The following is a 27,278-nucleotide window of genomic DNA, read 5'->3' on the forward strand; positions in this document are numbered from 1 at the left end:
TGTGGGGTCTGAACCCCCCGTGCTACTAGTAACAGTGTAGTAGTGAGAAACCCAGACCAAGGACCAGCTAATTCATCTAAGGTGACCCAGCACATAAACAGAAGGCACACCCTGGCATTCAGGGCTCTCTGAGTCTTAGCCATGTCCATAAGACCACAATGCCACAAACATATGCATAGTGCCATTTAAGAAGATCTGAGCACCTTGCTGCTCTTGACTTATATACTGAAAACACTACTCTGGTAGACATGGTTTCCAAAAATTTGGAAACTTACCAATATCAGAACAAGAACCTTATTCTTTTTAAGTAAAATTCCATTTGGGCAAGAATGAGTTAGATTTCTGAAATTTGTTTCAAATTATCTAACACATATCTGAACTCTCTTTTGGATGGCAATTCTTTTTTTTTTTTTTTAATTTAAATTCAAGTTAGATAATATACAGTATGGTCTTGGCTTCAGGGGTAGAACCCAGTGATTCATCTCTTAATAGGACACCCAATGTTCATCCCTAAAAGTGCCCTCCTTAATGCCTCCATCACCCATTTAACCCATCCCCCACCCCCCCCACCCCCAGCAACCCTCAGTTTGTTCTCTGTATTTAGGAGTCTCTTATGGTTTGCCTCCCTCTCTGTTTTTATCTTATTTTTCCTTCCCTTCCCTATGTTCATCTGTTGAGTTTCTCAAATTCCACATACAAGTGAAATCATATGATATCTGTCGTTCTCTGACTGACTTATTTCTCTTAGCATGATACACTCTAGTTCCAACCACGTTGTTGCAAATGACAAAACTGCATTCTTTTCATTGCCAAGTAGTATTCCATTGTGTGTGTGTGTGTGCACACCACACACACACACACACATACACACACCACAACTTCTTTATCCATTTATCAGTCAATGGACATTAGAGGTCTTTCCACACTTTGGCTATTGTTGATAGAGCTGTTATCATTGGGGTGCATGTGCCCCTTCGAATCAGCATTTTTGTATCGTTTAGATAAACTCTTAATAGTGCAATTGCTGGGTCATAGGGTAGTTCTATTTTTTTATTTTTTGAGGAACCTCCATACTGTTTTCCAGAGTGGTTGCACCAGTTTGCATTCCCGCCAACAGTGCAAAAGTGTTCCCCTATTTCCACATCCTTGCCAACATCTGTTGTTTCTTCAGTTGTTGATTTTAGCCATTTTGACAGGTGTAAGGTGGTATCTCATTGTGGTTTTGATTTCTATTTCCCATTTGAAAATGAATGAATGGTGTTGAGCATCTTTTCATGTGTCTGTCAGCCATCTGCATGTCTTCTTTGGAAAAGCACCTATTGATGTCTTCTGCCCACTTATTCACTGGATTATTTGTTTTTGGGGTGTTGAGTTGGTAATTATTTATAGATTTTTGGATACTAACCCTTTATCTGATATGTCATTTGCAAATATGTTCTCCCATTCCATCGGGTGCCTTTTAGTTTTGTTGATTGTTTCCGTTGCTGTGCAGAAGCTTTTTTTCTTGAGGAGGTCCCAATAGTTCATTTTTGCTTTTATTTACCTTGCTTCCAGAGACATGTTAAGTAAGAAGTTGCTACGGCCAAGGTCAAAGAGGTTACTGCCTATTTTCTCCTGCAGGATTTTGATGACTTCCTGTCTCACATTTAGGTATTTCATCCATTTTGAGTTTATTGTTGTGTATGGAATAAGAAAATGTCTAGGCTCATTCCTCTGCATGTCGCTGTCCAGTTTTCCCAGTGCCATTTGCTTAAGAGACTATCTTGTTTCCATTGGATACCCTTTCCTGCCTTGTCAAAGATTAGTTGGCCATATGTTTGTGGGTCCATTTCTGGGTTCTCTATTCTATTCCATTGATCTGTGTGTCTGCTTTTGTGCCGGCACCATACCATCTTGATAATTACAGTTTTGTAATACAGCTTAAAGTCTGGAATTGTGATGCCTTCAGCTGTGGTTTTCTTTTTCAACATTACTTTGGCTATTTAGGGTCTTTTGAGGTTCAATACAAATTTTAGGCTTGTTTGTTCTAGCTATGTGAAGAATGCTGGTGTTACTTTGATAGAGATTGCATTGAATGTATAGATTGCTTTGGGTAGTATGGACATTTTAACATTATTTGTTCTTTCAATACATGAGCATGGAATGCTTTTCCATTTGTTTGTATCTTCTTCAATTTCTTTCATAAGCTTTCTATAGTTTTCAGTATACAGATCATTTACCTCTTTGGTTAGGTTTATTCCTAGGTATTTTATGGTTTTTGGTGCAATTTTAAATGGAATCAATTCCTTGGTATCACTTTCTGCTGATTCATTATTGTGTATAGAAATGCAACGGATTTCTGTACATTGACTTTATTTCCTGCGACTTTGCTGAATTCATGGATCAACTCTAGCAGTTTTTTGGTGAAGTCTTTCGGGTTTTCCATGTAGAGTATCATGTCATCTGTGAAGAGTTAAAGTTTGACTTCTTTCTTGCCAATTTGAATGCCTTTTATTTCATTTTGTTGTCTGACTGCTAAGGCTAGGACGTCCAGTACTATGTTGAACAATGGTAGTGAGACTGGACATTCCTGTCATGTTCCTGATCTTAGGGAGAAAGCTCTAAATTTTTCCCCATCAAGGATGTTATTAGCTGTGGGCCTTTCGTATATGGCCTTTATGAAGTTGAGGAATATTTCTTCTATGCCTACTTTCTTGAAGATTTTTATCAAGAAAGGAAATTGAATCAGTTATCAAAAATCTCCCAACAAATAAGAGTCCTGGGCCAGATGGCTTCCCAGGGGAATTCTACCAGCCATTTAAAGCAGAGTTAATATCTATTCTTCTCAAACTGTTCCAAAAAAATAGAAATGGAACAGAAACTTCCAAACTCATTCCATGAAGCCAGCATTACCTTGATTCGAAAAACAGACAAAGACCCCACTAAAAAGGAAAATTACGGGCCATTATCCCCAATGAACCTGGATGCAAAAATTCTCAACAAGATACTACTAAATCGAATTCAACAGTACATTAGAAGAATTATTCACCATGATCACCAGGACTCATTCCTGGGCAGCAGGGCTGGTTCAATATTCACAAATCAATCAATGTGATATGCCACATTAATAAAAGAAAGAATAAGAACCATATGATCCTTTCAATAGATGTAGAAAAAGCATTTGACAAAATACAGCATCCTTTCTGGATAGTGATCCTTAAAAAATACTGGTGCAACAGCTACTTTTAAGGATCCTGATATTATCTTTTATATGCTTATAAGTACATAGTACAAGACAAGGCCTGATACATAAGACAATGTAAAACAGTATGTGGTGCAGAGGGAAGTTAGTTTGAACACTTAGCCTGTGATTTAAGGTCCCCCAGGGAAGTAACTGTTCTACCCCAATGACAATAATTTATGTACTTAATGCTTTCAAGGAAAAAAAGAAGTATCATTATTGTTTTGCAATTAGTTAAAAACACTTTAAAATGAAGTATATTATTACAACAGTGGGGGTGGAAACAGAACAAATCAGTCTACTAATTGCCTACATTTGTTTCTTCTTGATTCCAGTTATAGTCCTATTTCACTCTGTCTGTGACACTGGTGAGTGGATAATTATGGGATCTACAAAAGAAGACAATGGCCTCAGTGCACAGGAAGTCTCTTAAGAGCTTTTAAAAATTTCGGCAACTGAGCCCTTACTGCCTTATGCCTACACTTACTGCAAAAGCATCACAAATGGTCACCCAGCTACCAGGCCCTCTCCATCCCATCATTTCCACCATATGGGATGTTGGAGTGACATTTTTTTAAAGTCCCAAACTGACTATGTCACTTCACTATTTGGAAGCCTTCCCAGGAATCACTCCTGCCGGATCATATGGCGTTTATTCCCACTCGGCACCCTTCATGTGGTTTTACTGCATGTCCATTCCTCCCAGCCCAGCTTTCCAAAGAAGGCACTCAACTCCTGTGAGTCTTTTAACCCATGGCTGGGCAAACTGTCTGGCATGCTGGAGGCACGAATAAGAAGTCAAATTAGGGATTATCTTAGCTTCAAAGGAAGGGAAATAAAATTAAGTATACGTGTTAACATCCAGAAGGTGTCAGAGTCATTTGGTAAGTAGGTTGATTCACTCTAACCACTTTTACTATTGACTGGGCATTGATGACAAAAAAAATCAGCAAGCACTATAATGTTTTTAAGTGTTATTGATGATTCAATACTACGAAATATTTCTCCGTCAATCACAAAACTAATTTAACTGTCAGCCACGCAGGGCCAGATGTCAAAAACATGTGTTAAAAGGCCCTAATACGCCATGATCTACTTGATTAACAACTAACTTGCAGAAATTCCAACAATGTGTTCTTGTTTTAGTCTTATTTGCATTGGCAAGTGTTCCTTGTGCACTCATCTGGCTCTGCACGAATCTAATCTATTTGTGCTTTATCACTGAGCGGGAACTGAATTGCAGTGGCCTCTGGCTCTGTTATCTGCCTTTCTCAACTGCTTATCTGCTATATGGCTACAGCAAACTTGGCGAGACCAGCTTTATAAATACTGTGGGTTCCGTCTCTTGAGCTTCTGTGTGTCAATCCTAGAACTATGTCATACTCAATCTTAACTTGCTAAATGGCATTATTTTTTTGCACTGTGAATATGTATATAAGTTCCTGGAAACTAAAAGGAATAACATACTTCCCAGAATGTCACAACCCAAGTGGAATGGTGAATAGTGCCTAATAGGTTCTATTTATCAGCCAAATGACAGCAAATAATTAGATGCTCTATGAATCCAAAAGTTTTAATTAATCATTTTATTTTTTGTACCATCTTGTTCCAGGGGGTCTGTTCAATTAAATGCGGATAAAACTGAATGAACCTTGTGAGGGAAGGGCCAATAAAGGTGATTGTGATGTTGTCAAAAGCACAATTATCAGGTTTGAATTTCAGTCCCATTCCATCACCCATGAGCTGAGTGGCCCTGGGATAGTCCAGGGGAGACAACAAAGTCCCAACCAAGGGCCAACTTAGATTAGAAGTGGTTTCCTGGAGTATTGGGTTCAGAAGTTAGCATAGGCCATGCCACGGTCTGTCCATGACATAGCCCCAGGACCCAGAAATGGGGAATGGTGCTGTACCTGTCCAAAATTTTCATCTCTGGGCAAGTCATTTCATCTCATTGAGCCAATTTCCCATCTTTAAAATGGAAGAGGATGGGTTTGGTATTTCTTAAGGTGTGGTCACCTGACCACTTTCATCAGAATCACTGGGCATGCTTGTAAAAATCATAGGTTCCTTGGCCCCAGAGCAAAGCAACTGAATCAGAATCACTAGGAAATGGGACCCAGGAAACTGTTATTTGAAGAAGCTCCCAATTGGATGTCATAGGTAAGTGATGAATCACTGGGTTCTACTCCTGAAGCCAAGACTGCATGGTATGTTAACTAACTTGAGAATTAAAAAAGAAGAAGAAGAAGAAGAAGAAGAAGAAGAAGAAGAAGAAGAAGAACCCTAGATGATAAGAATATTTGGATACAAAACAAAAGTTTGATACCCACTGGGATAAATACTTAAAAGGAATCTACTATTCTTCGACCCATGATAGAGAACCTTGACAGTTCCTATCCAATGTTTTTATCTGTGCTTATCAAATACACTAATATCCTGATTTTAACAACTTTTAAAAATTCCCTCCATATAAATTGATCTGTGTTTGCTTGTATTCTTCAATACTGTGAAAATCTACAAGTCAGATGCAAATAAGGTTTGAAAACTAAGAGCTCACAGGCCAAAGCTGGCCCACATCATATTTGACTTGAGCATCATAATACTTTAATGTATTATGTGAACTTGAATGATCTGAGGCAGGTCAAAGACTCCGCAGCTTGCCACAGTTGCCAGCAATTCTTACTGTCTCACACCAAACCCTCTTCCCTCATTTTTGTTCCCTATCTCGCCCTTCAAGGTATCTAACTACTCAACTCCTCATGTATTGCCCAAATCAGATTTCATGTACTTGAGATTCTGGATCAGCAGGCTGATTAATTATTATCAAGGTAGTTCCACAGACAATGGAACTTAGAGGTCAGCAAATTTTGAAAATAAGGCACTAAGAGAAGAGGCTTGCCCCATGGGAGGCAATAACTCTCAAGTGGTGGCATGAGTTTGAGGGGGGTCAGACTCCCACAGACCTCAGCCTTCCTTGCAGTCATCCCCTTCTTCTCAAAGGAGGTGCTTAGATAAAAAGAGTAGTTTCAGATTTGGAAATTGTTTGGGGATTTAAACTAGAATAAATCTAATCTTAATAGGGCCGGTGGAAAAAATGATAAAATCCTGCCAAGAATCCACGATATAAAAAAATTATATAGTATATGTTTATGTAAAGTTACAGAAAGAAATTGAGAGGTAGTAATGGACTGACATCATATTACTCAAAACTGCAAACAGAATACATAATCATTAATAGTTTTTACCAATTCACTCATTCAAATGTTTTACAAACAAAATTACTACAGAGTTTCGGTAATAAATTCTTGAAAATATTAAAAAGAATATTTTCCCTGAAAAATCATCTTATTTATTCTTATAAGTTTTCAAATTAAATCTTTATAATTTAATATTATAAATGTGACAATGTTATAATTTCTTTCTAGCCATAAAAAGAATTAGATCATCTTTTTAGCTTCTCTATTTTTTTATATACTACAGAGGCTCTCAGACTAGAGTGTACATCACAATGATTCAAGGAACTTCCTAAAACACAGAATCCCAAGCCCTTTCAAGGTTCTGATTTAGTAGGTATAGATGGAACCTAATAATTTAGATTTTCAACAGGCAACTCCTGGTGATTCTGAAGCAGAAGTCAAAGAAGGTTTCTTTAAAATACATGGCTTAAAAAACCTGTGGCCATTTAAACTAATGCCTTCCATTACACAAATTTGAGGTACTGAGAAAGGCAGTTACCTGCCAAGGTCAACCAGTAAGTTAGTGGCAGGGCTGAGACTGGCTCGTAGGTCTCCTTCCACTTGACCTTATTATATCAGTTTATAGACTATGAAAATGCGGAAAATAGAAGACAGGCAGTCTAGCTCTCAAAGTCCATATCCCTGACTACTGTGCAATACAGCTTCTCAGGAAGCTGAACTCCCATAAGGAGATGAATTAAAATCTCCAGGAAGTAAAGAACATTCTAGGCTAGGTAATTGGGTATGAAAAGGGTCTGAGGCAGGAGGGAACATAGTGGACTTGAACATTTAGAAGGCCAGCATAGCTAGAATACAAAGAATGAGGAAAGACAGATGGGGATGAGGCTGGAAAAGAAGGAAGGAAAGAAGGGAAGAAGGAAGGGAGGGAGGATACAAGGGAGAAAAGGAAAGAGGAAAGAAGGATGGGAAGGAGAGAAGAGTAAGGCAGGCAGAGAGGTAGATGACCAGGTATGAGCCAGATCAGATGAAGGGATGGACTATATAGGCCAGGTTAAGGATTTCAGTTTTTACCATCCTAAGAAAAGTAACAAGCTAGTGAAGGTTTTCAAGCAGGGCCAAATGTGATGTAATCAGGTTTGCATTTCAAGGATCTCCTGGCTTATTTAATGTGCCAAGTCTACTGAGGAGGGCTAACACGGCAGTGGGAGGTCCAGCTGGGACTGGGGGTAGTGAGAGCACATAGAGAAAGGCAGGCACATTTAAGTACATTTAGATCACTTCCTCCCAACCACCCCCATTATTCAGCCCAAGCTCACCTTTTCTGACAAAGCCTCTTCTAGTGTTGCTAGCGCAGTATCCGTGTTACTAGAATCTGTCTGCAAGGACTTTACTCTGTCTTTCAGATTGGTTAGTTGCTTGTCTTTATCCCTAAGCTGTTCTTGCAAGTTTTCAATCTGAAAATAAAAATTAACCATATTTAATGCACATTTTATTACATATCCAAGGACAACATTCCTGAAGTGGACCTGTTTTAAAAAATAGACCAAGGTTATGGACACTGTCATCATTACAAGGTTATACTGACTTAGAATCAAGGCCATCTTGATGAGTCCTTCATCCTTCCATAATTCAACTTTGTATTCAAATGGCAATACAGATAAGCAGACTACCTCTTTGTATACAGATGCAAGCCCTTCAGATATGTAAGCACTATTATTCCTATCCCTCCCACCAGACCTTTAAGTCTGAAGTCCATAACCTAATCTTCGTACAGTGTATCAGGGAATACATGTGCAGGATTTTTTCATTCAATGAAAAGACTAGTATTGGGTGTCCATTCTGCATTAAGCACCAGAATAATATAAGGCAGGACCTATGTTGTCGTCATTCACTCACTCCTGTATTCAGTATTAAACTTTGTGATATGCTAAATGTTGTCAAGTGGCTGTTTCAAAGTAACCACATGAAAAGCCAACTAGGTTATCATCAGTAGACCGTTAATGGGAAGAACTTATGATATAAATCAAATGTAACAAGTACTACACACTCTATTTGGCAACTAAATCATGTGCTGGCAACCAACCAGCCACTTTTATCCACTATCTGCAGCCTGAAATAAACACGCTAAATGGCTGATTATAACGCCTGCCCATGAGCAGCAGCAAGGACCTTTCCTGGGCATTGCGTACATTATCATTCATGTTTTTATTCTCTGCTTTCAAACCATGTATTTCTTATCTAAGGATTAAAAAAAACACTGTACAAACAATTTATTCATATTAAGGGTTTTAAAGTGACAAGTAAAAAAAGCATACAACTCTAAGATAAGTCCATTCAAAATATTTGTACTCTGCACCCAGGCTTTCGCACGAAATCATTCCAAATGCATGTTTAACAGTGTGTGACTTAAACAAATTTTTGGATTATTTGATTCATTCAGCATAAATCTGGAATAAGATACAAATAATGACAGAAGTTGCAGCAACGAGGAGGAGGAGAAGAGGGTGACAGTGGGAGTGGCCGTGGCAGCAGCATCAAAATCTCTCTGAATGCAAAAACATTGACCTTGCTGACGCTCAACTGGCAGGACACAGGACTTGGCTAATTTTTCCAATGGCTACAATCTATTTGAATGAACAGAAATGGACTTTTACCCCTCCCTCCCTCTCTCCCTTCCTTCCTTCCTTCATCTTCCCTCTCTCCCTACTTCTTTCCTTTTTTTTCCCCACCAATATATCTTTTCAATAAGACATGTTTTCTGCCTTGAGACAGACATCCTGGAAACTCAAGTTATAGGTCAAATAATTAGTCTCTCTTTCATCAAAATGCAATGTATTCCTGCCCACAGTGAGAATTCACTGTCCTTCCATGGAAAACACAGGAACTCAAAGGCATAATCATCTGCAGTCAAAACAAAGGTTTCCTCCATTCCAGACAAGTGTTCATGTGGTTACACAATTCCATAAATAAATATATGGGTGAACAAGAATATGGATAGTTACATGTCAGGATGATACTCGTTATGTAAAAGAAGCTAACAGCTGAGAAGACTGGCTCTATGAGGAGACCGTGTCTTATTATTTTGAGTATGCCCATACCCACAGATACATCTGTGTACATGAAAATGTGTAAATCCATGGTGGTCCCAAACAAACTAATTAGGCACCCCCTGTCACTCTGGGAGACAGTGCCCTGGACAGGACAGAGGACACCTTTCCTCAGGGCATCAGCCCTGGGGCAGTGGTAGGCACTGATTTCAAGGGACTTTGGGCACTGGAAATTGAGGCTGTAAGCCTGTGAGAGACTCCCTGGGGTCTCCCCAAATCACTGAGAGGACTGAAGAGGATTAGGGCTGGGGTCCTACCAGTATGCAGGTAATATAATAGCACTTGGTATTTTATGGTTTTTTGATAATAGCCATCCTAATGGGTAAAAGATGGTGTCTCGTTGTAGTTTTGATTTTCATTTCCCTAATGACTAATAATGTTGAGTGATCTTTCCATGTGCTTACTGGTCATCTGTATATCTTCTTGGGAGAAATGCCTATTCAAACGCTTTTGTCCATTTTTGAATCACGTTTGATTTTTGTTGTCGAGTTTTAGGTATTCTCTGTATATTGTGCATATAAATCCCTTAACACATATAATTTATAAATGTTCTCTCCAATTCTGTGGGTTGCCTTTTCACTCTGGTGATAATTCTTTTGATGCATAAATCTCCCCCTTAGTACTGCTTTCTCTACATTCCATATGTTTTGGTACACTGCACTTTTGATTTCATTCGTCTTTAAGAATTTTTTCACTTCTTTTTGATTTGTTTTGATTCATTCATTGTTTTTTTTTAATATGAAATTTATTGTCAAATTGGTTTCCATACAACACCCAGTGCTCATCCCAACAGGTGCCCTCCTCAATGCCCATCACCCACCCCCTCTCCCTCCCACCCCCCATCAACCCTCAGTTTATTCTCAGTTTTTAAGAGTCTCTTATGGTTTGGCTGTCTCCCTCTCTAACTTTTTTTTTCCCCTTCAATTCATTCATTGTTAACGAGTGTATTGTTTGGGGCACCTGGGTGGCTTAGTTGGTTGAGCATCCAACTCTTGATTTTGGCTCAAGTCATGATCCCAGGGTTGTGGAATCAAGCCCTGTGTTGGCCTCCACACTGAGCGTGAAGGCTGCTTAAGCTTTTCTCTCTCTCTCTCTCCCCCTCTGCCCCTCTCCCTTGCTCACATTGTCTAAATAAATAAATAAATAAATAAATAAATAAATAAATAAATGTTGTTTAATTTCTGTAACTTTGCAAATTTTCCAGTTTTTCTGTTACTGATTTCTAACTTCATCCTCTTGTGGTTGGAGAAAATAGTCTGTATGACATGTATCTTTTGAAAATATATTGAGACTTAATCTGGGGATGAATATGGGGAATGCCCCAAGTGCACTTGAGAAAATTACACATGCTGTCATTGTTGGGTAGAGTATTCTGAATATGTCTGTTAGACCTTGTTGATTTATTGTGTTAAGTCCTCTATTTCCCTACGTATCTTCTCTCTGGTTGTTTTATTATTAAGAGTGGGGTAATGGTGTCCCCAACGATTATTGCAAAACTGTCTTTTTCCTCCTTCAGGTCTGTCACTTTTTGCTTCACATATTTTGATGGCCTGTCATTAGGTTCATACATGCCTATATATGTCATATCTTCTGATAGTATTGAAACTTTAATTAATTTATAATGCCTTTGTCTCTTGTAAACTTTTCTCTTTCCATTACTACTTGCAAAGGACATATTTCTCCTTGCTTTCACTTTCAATCTATTTGTGTCTTTGGATCTAAAGTGAGTCTTTCATAGATAGCATATAGTTGTATCATGTTGAGGGTGGGCTGTTTTTATGATTGATCTTAATCCATTCTGCCAATCTCTGTCTCTCAATTAGAGACTTTAATCCATTTAAAGTAATTATTGAAAAGGAGGAATTTATATCTGTCATTTTGTTATTTGTTTCTTGCATACCTGATAATGTTTTTTGTTCATTTCCTGCATTGCTGTCTTCTTTTGTACTTAGTTGATTTTTTTGTACTGAAATTATTGAATTGTATTATCGTTTTGTGTGTGTGCGTGTGTGTGTGTGTGTGTTCTACACCTATTTTCTTTGTGACTACCATGGGTATTACATGTAACATCCAAAATTTATAACACTTAACACTTTGAATTTATACTAGTTTAGTTTCAATAACATACAAAAACTCGACTTTTTTACAGCTCCATCTCCACCCCTTTTGGTTGCTGATGTCACAAAATTATATCTTTATACATGGTGTACTCACAAATATAAACTAATGATTCTTTTTAATGCATTAGTCTCTTACATTACATAGAAAATTAAACATAAAGTTACAAACCAAAGTTACAATGATACTAGCTTTTAGACTAATAGTTTCTTAAAATATATTAGTCTCAAGGGCGCCTGGGTGGCTCAGTAGGTTGAGCATCGGACTTTGGCTCAGGTCATGATCTCACAGTTCATGAGTGCAAGCCCCACATCAGGCTCGCAGCTATCAGCCCAGAGTTGGCTTCAGATCCTCGGTCCTCCTCTCTCTGCCCCTCCCCTATTTGCCCTCTCTCAGAAACAAAAAAAACATTTAAAATAATAATAATAAAATAAATCATTCTCTTAGATCATGTAGAAAACAGAAAGTGGAGTTACAAACCGTTGTTACAATAATAGTAGCTTTTATATTTGCCCATGTATTTGCCTTTATTGAAATATTTATTTCTTACATGGCTTTGAGTTACCATCTAGCGTCCTTTCATTTCACCCTGCATGACTCCCTTGAGCACTTCTTGTAAGTCAGTTCCAGTGGTAACAAACTTCTAAGCTTTTGTTTATTTGGGAGTATCTTAATTTTTCCCTCACTCTTGAAAAACAGTTTTGCTGAATATATGATTCTTGGTTAACAGTTTTTTTTTTCTTTTATCATTTAATTATATCAACCCACTGTCTTCTGGCCTCCAAAGTTTCTGATCAGAAAACTGCTTATAAACTTATTTAGGATCCCTTGCAAGTGACAAGTCACTTCTCTCTTGATGCTTTCAAGAAAGTATATCTTTGTCTCGGGATTTCAAAAGTTTGGTTATAATGTATCCTGGTGTGGGTCCCTTTGCATTCATTTTTCTGAGAGTTTATTGAGCTTCCTGGATGTTCATATTCATGTCTTAAATCAAATTTGCAAAGTATCAGCCATTATTTCTTCAAAAATTTCCTTTGCCCCTTTATCTCTCTCCTTTCTGGGACTCCCCTAATGTGTGTGTTGGTCCACTTGATGATGTCTCAGAGGCCCCTCAGATTCTGCTTAATTTTCTTCAATATTTTTTTTTGTTTCAAGTTCATTGGTTCTTCTGCCTACTCAAAGCTGCCTTTGAATCCTTCTAGTGAATTTTTCATTTCAGTTATTATACTTTTTCATCTCCAGAATTTCCTTTTGGTTTCCTCTGAGGTTTTCTATCTTTTCATCGATATTTCCATTTTGTTCATACATTGTTTTCTCTATTTCCCCCACATCTCCCATTAGTTCTTTTAGAGTGTTGTTTTAAAATCTTTGTCTAGAGGTGCCTGGGTGGCTCAGTTGGTTAAGTGTCCGACTTTGGCTCAGGTCATGATCTCACGGCTTGTGAGTTCAAGCCCCATGTCGGGCTCTGTGCTGATAGCTCAGAGCCTGGAGCCTGCTTCATGTTCTGTGTCTCCCTCTCTCTCTCTGCCCCTCCCCTGCTCATGCTGTCTCTCTCTGTCTCTCAAAAATAAATAAACATTAAAAAAATTTTTTTAATCTTTGTCTAGTAGATCTGCCATCAAGTCTTCTCAGGATCAGTTTCTGTTCATTTTTTCCCCTTTGAATAGATCATACTTTCCTGCTTTCTGCATGCCTTGTGATTTTTGCTGTTGTTGAAAACTAGATGTTTGAAACTCACAGTGTGGTACTCTGGAAATCAGCTTCTCTCCATATCCCAGGGTTTGCTGTTTTTGTTATTGTTGTCGTTTACTGTTTCTTATTTTGTGTTTGTTGCTGTCATCGTTGCTGTTGTTGTTGGCTATTTCTGTGCCAAAGATCAGTCTGAGGTATAAATATAAGGTCTTCTTAGGTCTTTTCTGAGCCTGTGTCTTTTCCTGGGTATGTGTCCTCACTTTCTAATTTTCCTTATATATGAACTTGTTCATGAATGTCCTAGTCCTCAATGTATGGCTCTCAAAAGAGAAAATGGGGAGGGAAAAAGACTGCCAGCCTTTTAAGTCTCCTGAAAGTCACTTCAGCAGAAGGGGAGGGGCTTGCACCAATGTGGGGAGGTGTAACAACAATGGCTGCTGACTCTGACTGCACCTCTGATCAGAAGCAACAATCAATGATCAGAACACAGTTCCTTGATATTTGGAAGGCAGGTTTCTTTTTATTCACCGTGGCTCCTGCAAGCTGTGTGCAGGTTGCTCCAGGCACACATGTTTAGCTGCCTGCCACTTGGCTGAAGGGTGGGAAATGGTTAGCTTCTACTGTGTTAAGAGCTAACATTGACCCAAATTAACTGCATTTTACCATCTAAGCCTTCCCTGGAAGTTGTAAGCCTTTAATGGACTACAGACTTCCAAAATAGTTACATTAGACAGGTTCTGCCGGTTCAATTGTTGTCTAGATGGAGAGACAAATTCCTGGTGCCTTCTACTCCTCCATCTTCCCAAAATCCTTCTCCAGAAATACCCTTTACATAACACCAAAGAAAAGGCAACACTGGTTGCTAAAACAGGATCCACTACACAATGGATTTAAATACAAAGATTTAAATCAACCCACTGTATGGGTTTCCATTGCTACATAAAATATTACCACAAACTTTGCAGGTTAAAACAATATGAATGTATTGTCCCACAATCTATACACCAGAAGTCCAAATGTGGTGTAATTGGTTTCTCTGCCTAAGGTCTCAGAAAGTAGATATCAAAAGGTCAATCAGCATGAGTTCTCATCTGGAACTTGGGGTCCTCTTTCAAGATCATTCAGATTGTTGGCATTATTCACTTCACTGCTAGGTATTAGTTAGAAGTTGTTCTTAGCAACGAGAACCTGCCTCAGGTCTTCGCTATATGCCCCTCTCCATCTTCAAAACTAGCAACAGAGCACTTTTGCACGTCAAATCCCCTCCTCCATGCTTTGAATTTTTCTGACTTTTCTGTCTCTGACCTCTAGACTCAAATTTATAATGCTCAAGTGATTAGTTCAAGCCCACCCAGATAATCTCCCTTTTGGTTAACTCAAGGTCAATTGAATAGCAATCTTAATTACATCTGCAAATTCCCTTTTGCATAAAATGTAATCTAAACATTGACATAACACCTGGGGAGCCCATGTCATGAGGGCCATCCTAGAATTCTGCCTACTATCCCTATATATTTCATTTGGAATAAAAACAGAGAAGCGTTTTAAAAGATTCCTTAAACAAAGAATTCTAAAAGAGAAATTTATCCAAATCTGAAGAATTAATTATAATGGGATGTGTGACATTTTAACATGGCATTTCTGATGCAGTCATTTTTATATGGCCTAAAATTAAATAAAAATAAACTTTCAGCTTATAAAAAGGTTAGGTAGTGTATGCCCCAGACCTCTTCACTACAAACCAGGAACTGTCCTAAATACTTGCTTTTATTTTTTTTAACATTTTATAATGAGATAATTGAGATTTCCATGCAGTTGTAAGAAATTATATTAAGAGATACCTTTTACACTTTTTACCCAGTTTCCTCTAATAGTAAAATCTAGCATAACTATAGTACAATATCACAAGCTGGAAATTGATGTTCATACAATCCACTGATCTTATTCAGGTATCACCATTTTTACATGCACTCATTGGTGTGTATGTGTGTCTGTATTTAGTCCTATGCAACTGTATCACATACGTAGATTCATGTGACCACCTCTAAGGTCAGGATACAGAACAATTCTATCCCCCAAAAGATCCCTTGTATTGTCCTTTTATAATTGCTCCCACTCCTCTTCTGTCTCTGCCCCCCATCTCTAACCCCTGGCAACCATGAATTTGTCCTCCATTTCTATAACTTTGTCATTTCACAAATGTTACACAAACACAGGAATACAGTACATAACCTTTGGCAGTGTTTTTTTTTTTTTTTTTTCATTCAGTATGATTCTCTGGAAAGTCATCCACGTTGTTATGTCTATCAATAATTTGTTCTCTTTTATTATTAAGTAGTAGCCCATGGTATGGATATACCAGCCTGTTTAACCATTTACCTGTTAAAGGACACTTGGCTTGTTTCTGGTTTGGGGCTATTATAAATAGGAGACTATGAATATTCACATATAAGTTTTTTCTATGAACATAAGTTTTCATTTCTCTGATATAAATGCCACCAGAGTGAAATTTCTGGGTCATGGGACTTGTGATTTTAACTGTATAAGAAACCGCGAAACTGTTTTCCAAAGTGGCTGTACCATTTTACATTCCCACCAGCAATGTAGGAAACATCTAATTTTTCTACATTCCCACCAACACTTTTGCTGTTGTCATGACTTATTATTTTAGTAATTCCAACAGATGTATAGTGACATCTCATTGTAGTTTTTTTTAACATTTATTTATTTTTGAGACAGAGAGAAACAGATCATGAACAAGGGAGGGTCAGAGAGAGAGGGAGACACAGAATCTGAAACAGGTTCCAGGCTCTGAGCTGTCAGCACAGAGACCGAGGCGGGGCTCAAACTCATGGACCGCGAGATCATGACCTGAGCCGAAGTCGGACGCCTAACAGACTGAGCCACCCAGGTGCCTCTCTCATTGTAGTTTTATTTTGCAGTTCCCCTTGTGGTTAATGACATTGAACACCTTTTCATGTGCATATTTGCCATCTGTACATCCTCTTCAGTAAATATCTGGTCATGTCTTTTGGCTGTTTTCTAATTGGCTTGATTTTGGTTTTGATTTACTGGTGACTTTTCAAAGTTCTGTGGAGAGTATTCCAGATACCAATCCCTTGTAAGATATATGGCTTACAATTATTTTCTCCCAGTCTGTCGCTTACCTTTTCATCCTCTTAACAGGTGTTTCACAGAGCAGAAGGTCCAATTTATAGATCATACTTTTAATGTCAATTCTATGAACTCATTACTTAGCCCTACATTCTGATGATTTTATCCTATAGTTTTTCTAACAAATTTATAGTTTCATGTTTTACATTTTATTTTGAGTTAATTTTTGTATAAGGTGTGAGTTTTAAGTCAATGTTCATTTTTGTTGCCTACAGATGTCCAGTTAATCCAACACCATTTGTTCAAAAGCTATTTTTCCTCCATTGAAATGTCTTTGCACCATTGTAAAATATTAATTAGGCATATTTGTGTGGATATATAGCTGGATGCTCTATTCTGTTCCATTGATCTGTCACTCCAATAATAGGAAATTGTCTTGATTACAGTAGCTGTAGAGGGTTAATATCACCTTTTTTAAAAGAATGTTTTAGCTAATCTAGGGCTTGTGCCTTTCCATAAAAAAAAATTATAATAAGCCTGTATATGTCAATAAAAACCCTTAGGATTTTGAAAGGAATTTCATTAAACCTATAGCTCAATTTGGGGAAAATTGACATTTTTAATATGCTGAGTTTTTCAAACTATGAATATAATACATATCTCAATTTGCTTAGGTCCTCTTTGATTTTTTCATCAACATTTTGTATATTTCAGTATACAGATCCTGTACATGTTTTGGTAAATTTATTTATAAGTATTTCATTTTCTTTGGAGTTATTACAACTTAAATTCTATTTTTAATTTTACTTTCCACATATTCATTTTAGTATATAGAAATGTAATTAATTTTTGTCTGTTGATCTTGTATCCTGAGATTTTACTGAACTCACTTATTAGTTCTAGGAGCTTTTTTTTTTTTTCTTTTTAAAGATACTTTGGGATTTTCTATGTAGACAATCATGTCATTTGGAAAAAAGGGATGGTTTTATTTTTTAATTTTTTCTCTTATCACAGTGGTGAGCACTTCAGAGTACTGTGTTATATAGCAGTAGTAAGAGTAAACATCCTTGCTTTTTACCTGAATTTAGGGGAAATATATTTAATCTTAGTAGTGAAAGATAGATGTTAGCTGTAGGTTTTTTTGTATATGTTCTTTACCTAGCTGAAATGGTTGCCCTCTATTCCTAACTTGCTTAAGAGTTTTTAATCATAAATGAGTGCTGTATTTTAAAAAATGCTTTTTCTATGTTAAATAATATGATCACTTTTTTTTTTTCTTCTTTACTCTGTTCATATGGTAGGTAACAATGATTGATTTTTTTTCAATGATTGATTTTTAAATGTTGAACCAGCCTTGCATACCTGAAATAAATCTCACTTAGTCATGATACATTATTCTTTTTATACATTTTTGCATTTGATTTTCTAATATTTTGTTGAGGGTCTTTTATTTAAGTTCATGAGAGACAGTAGTCTGTGACTTTGGTTTAGGGAGTTGGGTTTTTTTTTTTTTTTTTTTAATTGTATTTTTCTGTTTTGGGTACCAAGATAAGATTAGTCTCATAAAATTTGTTGAAAACTATTCTCTCTTCCCTTTTCAGAAATAAATTGAGTATAATTGGTGTTAATTCTTTATTTGGTAAAAATCTCCAAGTGAAGCTCTCTGGGCCTGGAAATTTCTCTTATAGGAACTTTTAAATTAAAAATTCAATTTATCTCATGGTTATAAGATTATTCAGGTTATGTATCTCATTTTTTTTTTAAGTTTTGATAGTTTGTGGTTTTTGAGGAATGGGACCTTTTCCACTAAGATGTCAAATTTAGGAGTAGAAAGTTGTCTATAATATTCCTCTATCCACTTTTTAATGGCGACAGAATCTGTAATGATATCTCTTGCTTCATTTCTGATATTGGTAATTTTCATCTTCTTTTATCTTTGTCAGTGTTGCTGGAGGTTTACCAATTTTACTGATTTTTTTTCAAATAAGCAGCTTTTATTGATTTTCTCTGTTATTTCCAGGTTTTACATTTTATTGATTTTTGCTCTACTATTATTCCTTCCTTATACTTGGCTTTGGTTTATTTTGTTCTTATTTTTCTGGTTTGTTGAGGTAGAAATTTTGATTATTCACTTGTAACATTTCCTCTTTTCTAATGTAACCATTTAATACTATAAATTTCCCTTTTAGCACTGCGTTAGCTACATCCCGCAAATTTTGGTACGTTGTATTTTCATTTTCATTCAGCTATATGTATATTTGTACCTTATGACTTCATCTTTGAGGCGTGAATTATTATTTACTTAGCATCTTTGTTTTTTTAAGATTTTTATTTTTTTAAGTAATCTCTAAACCCAATGTAGGGCTCGAACTCACAACCCTTAGATCAGGAGTCTCCTGCTCTATGGGCTGAGTAAGCCAGGCACCCCTACTTAGCATCTTTGAACCACCGATTACTTGTAGATTCTCATATCCCTCTATTATTGATTTCTAGTTTGACTCTATTATGGTCATACAACACACTATATGAATCCAATTCTTTTAAATATGTTCAGGTTTGTTTTACAATTCTGAATATGATCTATCTTAATGAATGCTACATGCACACTTGAAAAGAATGTATAGTTTGCAGTTGTTGGGTAGAGTGTTTTATAAATGTCATCTAGCTCTTGTTAGTTGATAGAGCTATTCAGTTCATTTAATTTGCTAATTTTCTGTACTTAATTCTATCTACTGCTGATAGTGAAGTGTGGGAGTCCCCAACTATAAGTGTGAATTTGTCTATTTCCCTTTTTAGTTCTATCAGTTTTTATTTCATATATTTGTTTGGTGCATACACATTGAGGATCACTATGTCTTCTTGGTGGGTTACTTCTTTTATTATATAATGTCTCCCATTGTTCCCAGTAATTTTCTTTGCTCTTACATCTACTTAATCTGATATTAACATAGTCATTTCTCTTTTTTAAAAATTAATGTTAATATGATATACCTTTATCTCTTCTTTTCAACCTACAAACAATGTCATTGTGTTTGAAGTGAATTTCTTATAGACAGCATATAATTGTGTCATGGGGTTTTTTTTAGTTTGTTTGGAGGGGTGTTTTTTTGTTTGTTTGTTTGTTTGTTTTTGGCTCTACTTGGATAATCTCTTTTAACTGGTATATTCTGACCATTGACATAAAGTAACTATTGCTATGTTAGGGCTTAAGTCTGCTATTTTATTATTTGTTTTCTGTTCATTTCCCCCATTTTCATTCCTCCATTTCTTTCTTGCCTTCCTGAGGGTTACTGGAAATATTTTTAGGATTCCATCTTCACTTATTTATACTATTTTTGAGTATACAGTTTTATATATTTTCTTAACAACTGTTGTATGTGGTACAATTTACATATGAAACATGTCATAACCTACTGATATAAATGTTTTGTCACTTCAAGTGAAGTACTAAAATTGCACTTATTTAAGGTTCTTTTATTTTCCTCACTTTTTAAATATAATTGTCTCATTATATCCTCTACATACAATGAGCACAAGATATCGCTATAATTTTTGCTTCAACTGTCAAATTTTTTTAAATTATAAGGATGAAGATAGTTTACTATGTTTATCCACATTTTTTCCATTTCACTCTTCTTTCTTCTTTTCTGAAGTTCAAATCCTGCTGTTATCATTTCCTTTCTGTTTAGAGAGAGCTTCTTTTAGCTACTGTTCAAGGGTAGATAAGCTAGGGACAAATACTCTTGGTTTTCCTTTTTTCAAAATGCCTTTATTTCCCTCTTTATTCCTGAAGGATAGTTTCACCAGTTAGAGAATTTATGGCTGGCAGGGTTATTTTTGTTTTGTTTTGTTTTGTTTTTTCTGTATTTGAAAAACATGCTGATTTTGTCTGGACTCCATGGTTTCAGATAAGAAATCCACTATTATTCGAGTTGGTATCCATCCCTCTATAAATGCTGAGTACTTTCTCTCTGGGTGCTCTAAGATCTTTTTTCCTTTTCTTACTTTTTAGAGGCTTAATTGTGACGTGTCAGCATGGATTTCTTTGGGCTTATCCCATTTGGGATTCACTCATCTTTTTAAATATGTAGATTTATATCTTTTGCCAAATTTGGGAAGTTTACAGCTATTACTTCTTCAAATATTTATTCAGTCCCATATTCCTTCTCATCTCTTTCTGGGTCTCTGATGAAATCTTAGATCTTTTGTTATTAAATCACAGGTCTCTAGGGTCTGTTCATTTATTTTCCAGTCTAGTTTTCCTCTGTTGTTCAGATTAAGTTGTACTGATCTGTCCTCAAGTTCACAGACTCTATCTTTGGTCATTTCCACTCTACTAAGGAATCCTTCCAGTAAGGCTTTCTATTTTTGTAATTGCTTGTTCAATCTATTTTATAATTGCTTTATATTTTTTGTCATAAAATTCTAATACTTGATTCACCTTAGTGTTGTTATTAGTTGTCTTCTCTCATTCAAATTGTGACTTTTTTGGTTCTTGGTATGAGATGAGTAATAATCTATTTTATCCTGAACATTTGGATATGTGTTAGAAGATTTGTTTTGTTTTGTTTTGCTTTCCTATTTATATTATATCTTAGCAAGCAGTCACCTTGTTTCAGTCTTCATCCTTCCTTATTTTAATCTACTTTCTGTTGGCAGTTCAGGGTTGCAGGGCTCTCCACATCCCAGGCAAGGAGATATGAAGAGCAAGAAGAAACCCCAGGAAACTCATCCTGGTGTTCTTCCATTCGTGAGGCCCTGGCCAGTCCTTCTTCTTTCCTACATTTCAGAGTCCTTTCATGATTGTCTGTTGCATTATTTCCAGACAATATAAATAAGATGTATTTAGAGAGAAGGAGAAGGGAAATGTGAGTTTATATTATCTTGTCCCAGAGCTGGAAGCCACCAAACACTGTTTAGAAATGGATTGCTGAATTTGCTCTTCAAAACCCCATCATGGATCAAAAATGAAAAAAAGCAAATAAACTTGTTAAGGTGACCCAGACAACTAATGATGAAGGGGCAGTTAACACTCAAACTGTCCAACTCAGGCCCCAGCTCTGTGTCAGCCTCCCCATGGCTACCCCAGGAGTCTTTAGATTAGTAACTCTCAGCCCCCTTCCTGCACTAGGACCCCTTGGGATCTATTCCCACCACAGGATGGAGGGAAGGGAGCCAGAATCTAGCTGGGCAGTTGAGTAGTTTCCAAACCTGACTCCTCTATTTGAGATTCACTCCCAAGTGGCCTGAAACTACATAGCAAGTAAATTTAAAAAAACTCGAGCCAAAATGCCAAACACAAAGTGAAGAAAGGGATTTGCATGATACCACTAACAGCTACATTTCTTATCATGGAGCTCACACACAGTAGGCCCTCAGTAAATAATTCCGAACTATAACCAAAATGTACCAATCCTTGAAATACTGGATGAAGCTTGGCTCAAATTACCTCCCACTGGAGTGTTCCTGAGAACAACCATATCATGACACCCTGTGGAATATTTGAGATACTGCACTCTGCAAGTTCTACCAAAGTCCAAATTCAAAGGGACAGAGGGAAAGCAGGAAAGAAAACAGCTCCCCAAAGTGCATAATCAATATTTAAAGGTCTAGAATGCTTTTTTTTTTTTTTTTTTTTTTTTTTTAACCATCATCAGTCTGACCCCAAAGGATAAGCACTCTAAAAGACAAGTGCCTGCTTCCCATGCTTGGTGCTTATCTGAATTCCAGAGCATTTATATGATTTCCTTTCCTTTAAAACTAATTTTAAAATGTGATCCAAACCCTAACCAAGACAGCATGTTCCCAAATAGTATGGAATTTTGTGTAATTTTTCCTTTAGACATAAAATGAATAGGCAGCAAATTTAAAACATCCCAAATTGTTCTAAAATGGAACATCCTGAAAATGTCCAAAGATAAAATGAAAGGCAAGATCCAAGGATTGTCTAGAAATTCTCATGATGTAAAAATATTAATAAGTGATTATTACAGACAAGATCTTCATGGTTTGCTAATCATGGCTAAATCTATTGAGAGGATGGCAGGGTGGCTAAGAGGTCTAGAGCCACCTAAACAGAAAAAACTCCTAATACTCTGCAAATTCACTTCTGCTGAATGTCATAATAGAAAGAAGATTTTACTTTTGTTTAAAAAAAAAACCTGAAAACCTGTCAAATTTAGAATGCAAAACATTCCAATTTTTAAAATTGTGTACTCCCCAAAATAAAATAAAAAGCAAACTATAAACAATGGAATCATTATATGCAGAAATACATTTGCACACACATTGAACAGGAAATAATTAAGACCTTTTTTTATGATACTAATTTATCTGAAAGTCATAGTCATATATATTTTTTTTGATTCAAGTTCAAACTATGTGTATAATTTTCATATTCATGGACTTTTTAATTTCTTCAAATAGTAACTGACATCAGAAAAATTGGTCCGCCCCTTGGAATACACAAAACACTCATAGAAACTGGAATTAAAAATGAAATAATGGGACAGAGAGAAAAAAACATTTTATAAAATCTTTAAAGTCTCATGAAAACCATACATAGGTGATTCTGATTTTGAGAACGATATAACAAATCTTCTGTAGATTTTCATTTATGAATTTTCTTTTAATACTTACAGATTCATTTTCCACTCTCTGTTCTGAAACTAAATTTTAGTTAGCAAGATACTACCTGCCTTTCATGCTTGTGTTGTTGCTACTTAATTCCTAGGCTGCTATTCAACTGCAACTGACTTTATATTTTAAGTGTATCATCTAATCTTTGGCTATTTAAATAATGAATATTTTAGTAATTAAAAATTGTCATTAAGATCACTAAAAAAAAAAAAAATAATTAAACTCTTTGGGATGAAAGTCTTTTCCTGTCCACACACTGTCAATAAACAAAGTACTAATCTTGTCACTTTTTTGGCCACTGTCTCAGGAATGCTTCTTAAGTACTCAAAGGATTAAATTAAATCTCACCTGCAGACAGGCTTTTGAAATCAGCGGAAAACCTAGTTCTCAAAGGAAAATTACTTTCATCATCTTGAGTTAAAACTAATGATTGTGTCCTTTGGAATTTGCAAGAAAATATCAGCATCAAAGAAAACAATTTACTTCATGAGAGTTTGTTCTTCAAGACTCTGTCTAAAATAATTATTGAAGAGAGAATTCATTTTAGGAAATATTTTTTCAAGGTCATTCTAAGAGAGTCATAAAATTGTGTCACTTAAATTATCTCAAGTTGATGTCTTTTCACAATTATGACTGTCTTGCTGGGGTTTTAGGAAGTTTTTTTTTTTTTTTTAAGAATTATTTTATTGATAGTCCTTGTTTTGAGTTCCAAATTTGGCTTATGGTCTTTTGTTTTTTTAAGGGATTATATAATTTTTGAGCTAAGTATTTGAAACCTGCATGCAGGGAATAAAAAGAAAAGATTTATTTAAGTTTAAAAATTAAATAATAGAAGAAACTGAATCTGAGATTAAAAATATGCATGCACTTGGGAAAAAATGACAGCACTCTACCTAGTAACTTGAGAAACTATTTTCCAACTTAAAGTATTCTAAGCTCTTTCATTTAATTTAAGAAATACTTAATAGGATAAAATACTCACATTGCAGAGAATTTCTTCCTAAGAAGAGGTAGCGTTTCAAAATGTTCCCCACCATGTTGTTATAAGAGTCACTGGGGGGGGGGGGGGGGCAGGATTAGGACACAGTTCATTTTTGGACTGTTGCATCTACTTCCTAAATAAACAAATGCTGGCTCTTTCTCTCCAAATCAAATGCAAACCCAGAGGAAGGACAAGGAGATGAACCACTAGACTGAAAAATAGAAACATTATGTCAAAGCACCCTCCATCATTATTTGCAGACAATTTATTTTGTTATTGGTTAGTATCCTTCATGCTAAATGTTCTGTCCCCTATAGCAAATGTTCCATTTCAAAAACATAGTAACATGTGCTGGAAAGAGAAACCACCAAAGCAATAGTTCTGGTGGCTAGAGAATATATTTATGGTAGATTAGAAAAATGAACATTAATCTGAAGCTCAGTATGTATGAATCATACTATCGATATAATTTGTAAAATACCCTAACAGTATATCACAATTATTTTTTAGTTGGAATAAAAGCTTTGTGAAACAGAGATTAAAGTGCTGTCTCTAAAATGGGTCTATGTTACATACAAGCACTAAAGGCAAGATTTGTAAATTCGCTTTTTATTCTCTTCTTAGAAACAGCACGAAGTATAAACAAATAACATTTCTTCAATTAGGTACATGAGCATGACCTGTTGGACGATCATTCTGTAACTGAGTGTTTTTTCCTTTGATTTTTACAATTGATTCTTTAAAAAATGTCCTTTATCTGTACATGGCAAGAGCTGCCCCACCCTAAACCTTCCAGAGATCAGTCTTAAATGGCCCCAGCAGAACCTCTGAGATAGGTCTTGCCTTCCCCCCTCCTATCCCCTCCACTTCAGGTGTATCTCTTTAGGGACATAATCTCACATGTCATTCTAACTATAGTCACAGTATCCTGTCTGAGCTTCACAAACATTATACAGTAATTCTGAGCATCTTTAACATTTATCTCAAATATGTGGGGAGCTAATCCTGAAAGGATCTCTGGAAATGAAGAGTTTTCATGAAGTTAAGACAAAATCCCTTCTCAAGAATTTTTTTGTGACATAATGGGTTATGTTCTTCCCTGGACCAAAGGGATGGGTGGACAAAAAGCCCACCAGAATGTAATTCAGCAACCTGTGAGAGATACCAGCATCCTAATGATTTACACAATAAATACAGTCAAGGGTCCAAAAGGGATCAACCATTCCTATCACTCATTATGTTGTAATGAATCTTTCTCATATCTGCAAAAATGCACTCAATTGTTAAAATATAAAAATTATCCAAAATAGTGTGGCTTCCGACTTGGCCACATAAAAGAATCAGCTGAGTAGCTGAGAATGCAGATTCCTGGGCTCCAGGACCAGAGGTGCTGACTCATTAGGTGCAGAGGGAGGTTGGGTCCACATATTTAACAAGGACTGCAGGTCACTTTGATCAAATAGTCCATGGACCAGAGTTTTTTTTTTTGTTTTGTTTTGTTTTTTTAATTTTTTTTTCAACGTTTTTTATTTATTTCTGGGACAGAGAGAGACAGAGCATGAACGGGGGAGGGGCAGAGAGAGAGGGAGACACAGAATCGGAAACAGGCTCCAGGCTCCGAGCCATCAGCCCAGAGCCTGACGCGGGGCTCGAACTCACGGACCGCGAGATCGTGACCTGGCCGAAGTCGGACGCCTAACCGACTGCGCCACCCAGGCGCCCCAGAGTTTTAAGAAATACTGGCAATGAAACATTTTTACATCAAGCTGAGTAGAGAAATTAATTTCTCCCTCAATCATCATCTTCTTCGTCATCAAAAAAAATCTGGAAATATTTTCCCTTAGTTTCTCATAACTGAAGTTATTTTTCGTAAGTCTGAGAATTTAAAAAGCACCCCCAGAACATGGATCAAGGTAGAGGCTGGGACGGGAGGGAGGGACCACTTTCCTTGTACCTTCCTTCTCACAAATAGCTTATATATATGTCAGTGGTGTTTGCATTTGGCAGCATCATCTTCTATGAGAAAGCAAGGGCCTAGAAAGATCCAATCTCCCTATAAGTCTCTCTAAATGGGAAGCCACCAGTTACTTATGACAAAACTTATCCATTGCCTATCTTCACTTGGAACACGTTAGAAGTTGAAGATAAGACAAAGAGGCTGAAGATATAAGAAGCACCCATAAAAATAACAGGACGTGGTAAATGCTAATGGACGGAGTACAGCATAAAAGAAACAGATTCTGTATATTCTCTTCCTCTCAAGTTGCTGGTAAAATAACTTCATAAGATCTTAAATGTGTCAGGAGAAAAGAAGCACAAAAAGATTATGCCTGTCATTTAAACCCTGGGGCTGGAGAGATGAGCTGAAATGGTTAAGCAAGGCTTTCATTTTTTTCTTTTCTGAGTTTAACTTTGTTCATTCCTTCCAGCAGTAACCATCTGCATTTGAGAGGTCTGATTCCAGCACATGGAGAATTTACAAAATAAAATAATGACGCAGGCCCCAGATTCACTCAGCTAATGGAAAGAAGTCCATCTTCTGCAAAGTGTCAAAAATTCAATGTCATCTGCTAGCCTGACACTAAAGAAAATGCAAACCCACTTCTTTTCCCAATTAGATTCAGGGTTCCTTAAACCTTCCTGGGAGGCTAGTCTTGTTCTGAAATCATATATTTTGAAGAAGCAGTCTGTTTTTGTTTATGCACTTTTGTTTCCTATTAAGATCTAGAATGTGTTTTGTGCTTTTATTGTCCAAGGCAGCTTCCCCTTGTGTAATTTCTGAATCTCACAGATCGATATTTCAAGATGGCCATCGACAACTTCTATCCTTTGTTAATGAACTCTTCTGGTCCCTTAATACCATTGGAAGCTTTCCTTAATCATAGAACACGTCTGGGGTAAGTGATTCACATTCAGATGTATCCAAAGGTACCACACAGCAGATCACTGCAAAATCCCCAGGAAAAGTATATTAAGATGCAAGGAGCTGCTGCAAGGAAGCAAGGGATCTTTCCAGAGGAAAATGGATCAGAGTTCACGAGTCAGATACTTTACCAGTAATTAGTTAATGTGTAGCATGAACCAACTGTGAAACCAAATGCAGCACGTAAAACACATAGCATCTTTAAATAAGCCCTTAGAATAAAATCAAGAGGAAAACTGGGAAATATTTGAAGTGTTACACCCCGGGAAAGGTACATGGAATTGCT

At 36.5% G+C, this 27,278-nt stretch overlaps 1 protein-coding gene across 1 annotated transcript in view; it reads right to left on the minus strand.

The window, feature by feature from the left end:
* ERC2 (ELKS/RAB6-interacting/CAST family member 2) overlaps positions 1-27,278 on the minus strand; it is a 792,499-nt gene that overhangs the window by 385,822 nt on the left and 379,399 nt on the right. Inside the window, exon 7 of the mRNA XM_042929693.1 lies at positions 7,734-7,871. Within this exon, the coding sequence (XP_042785627.1) occupies positions 7,734-7,871 (138 nt within the window). The remainder of the gene's footprint in view (positions 1-7,733; positions 7,872-27,278) is intronic.

Source organism: Panthera leo, chromosome A2, assembly GCF_018350215.1.
Source record: "Panthera leo isolate Ple1 chromosome A2, P.leo_Ple1_pat1.1, whole genome shotgun sequence".
Classification (NCBI taxonomy): domain Eukaryota; kingdom Metazoa; phylum Chordata; class Mammalia; order Carnivora; family Felidae; genus Panthera; species Panthera leo.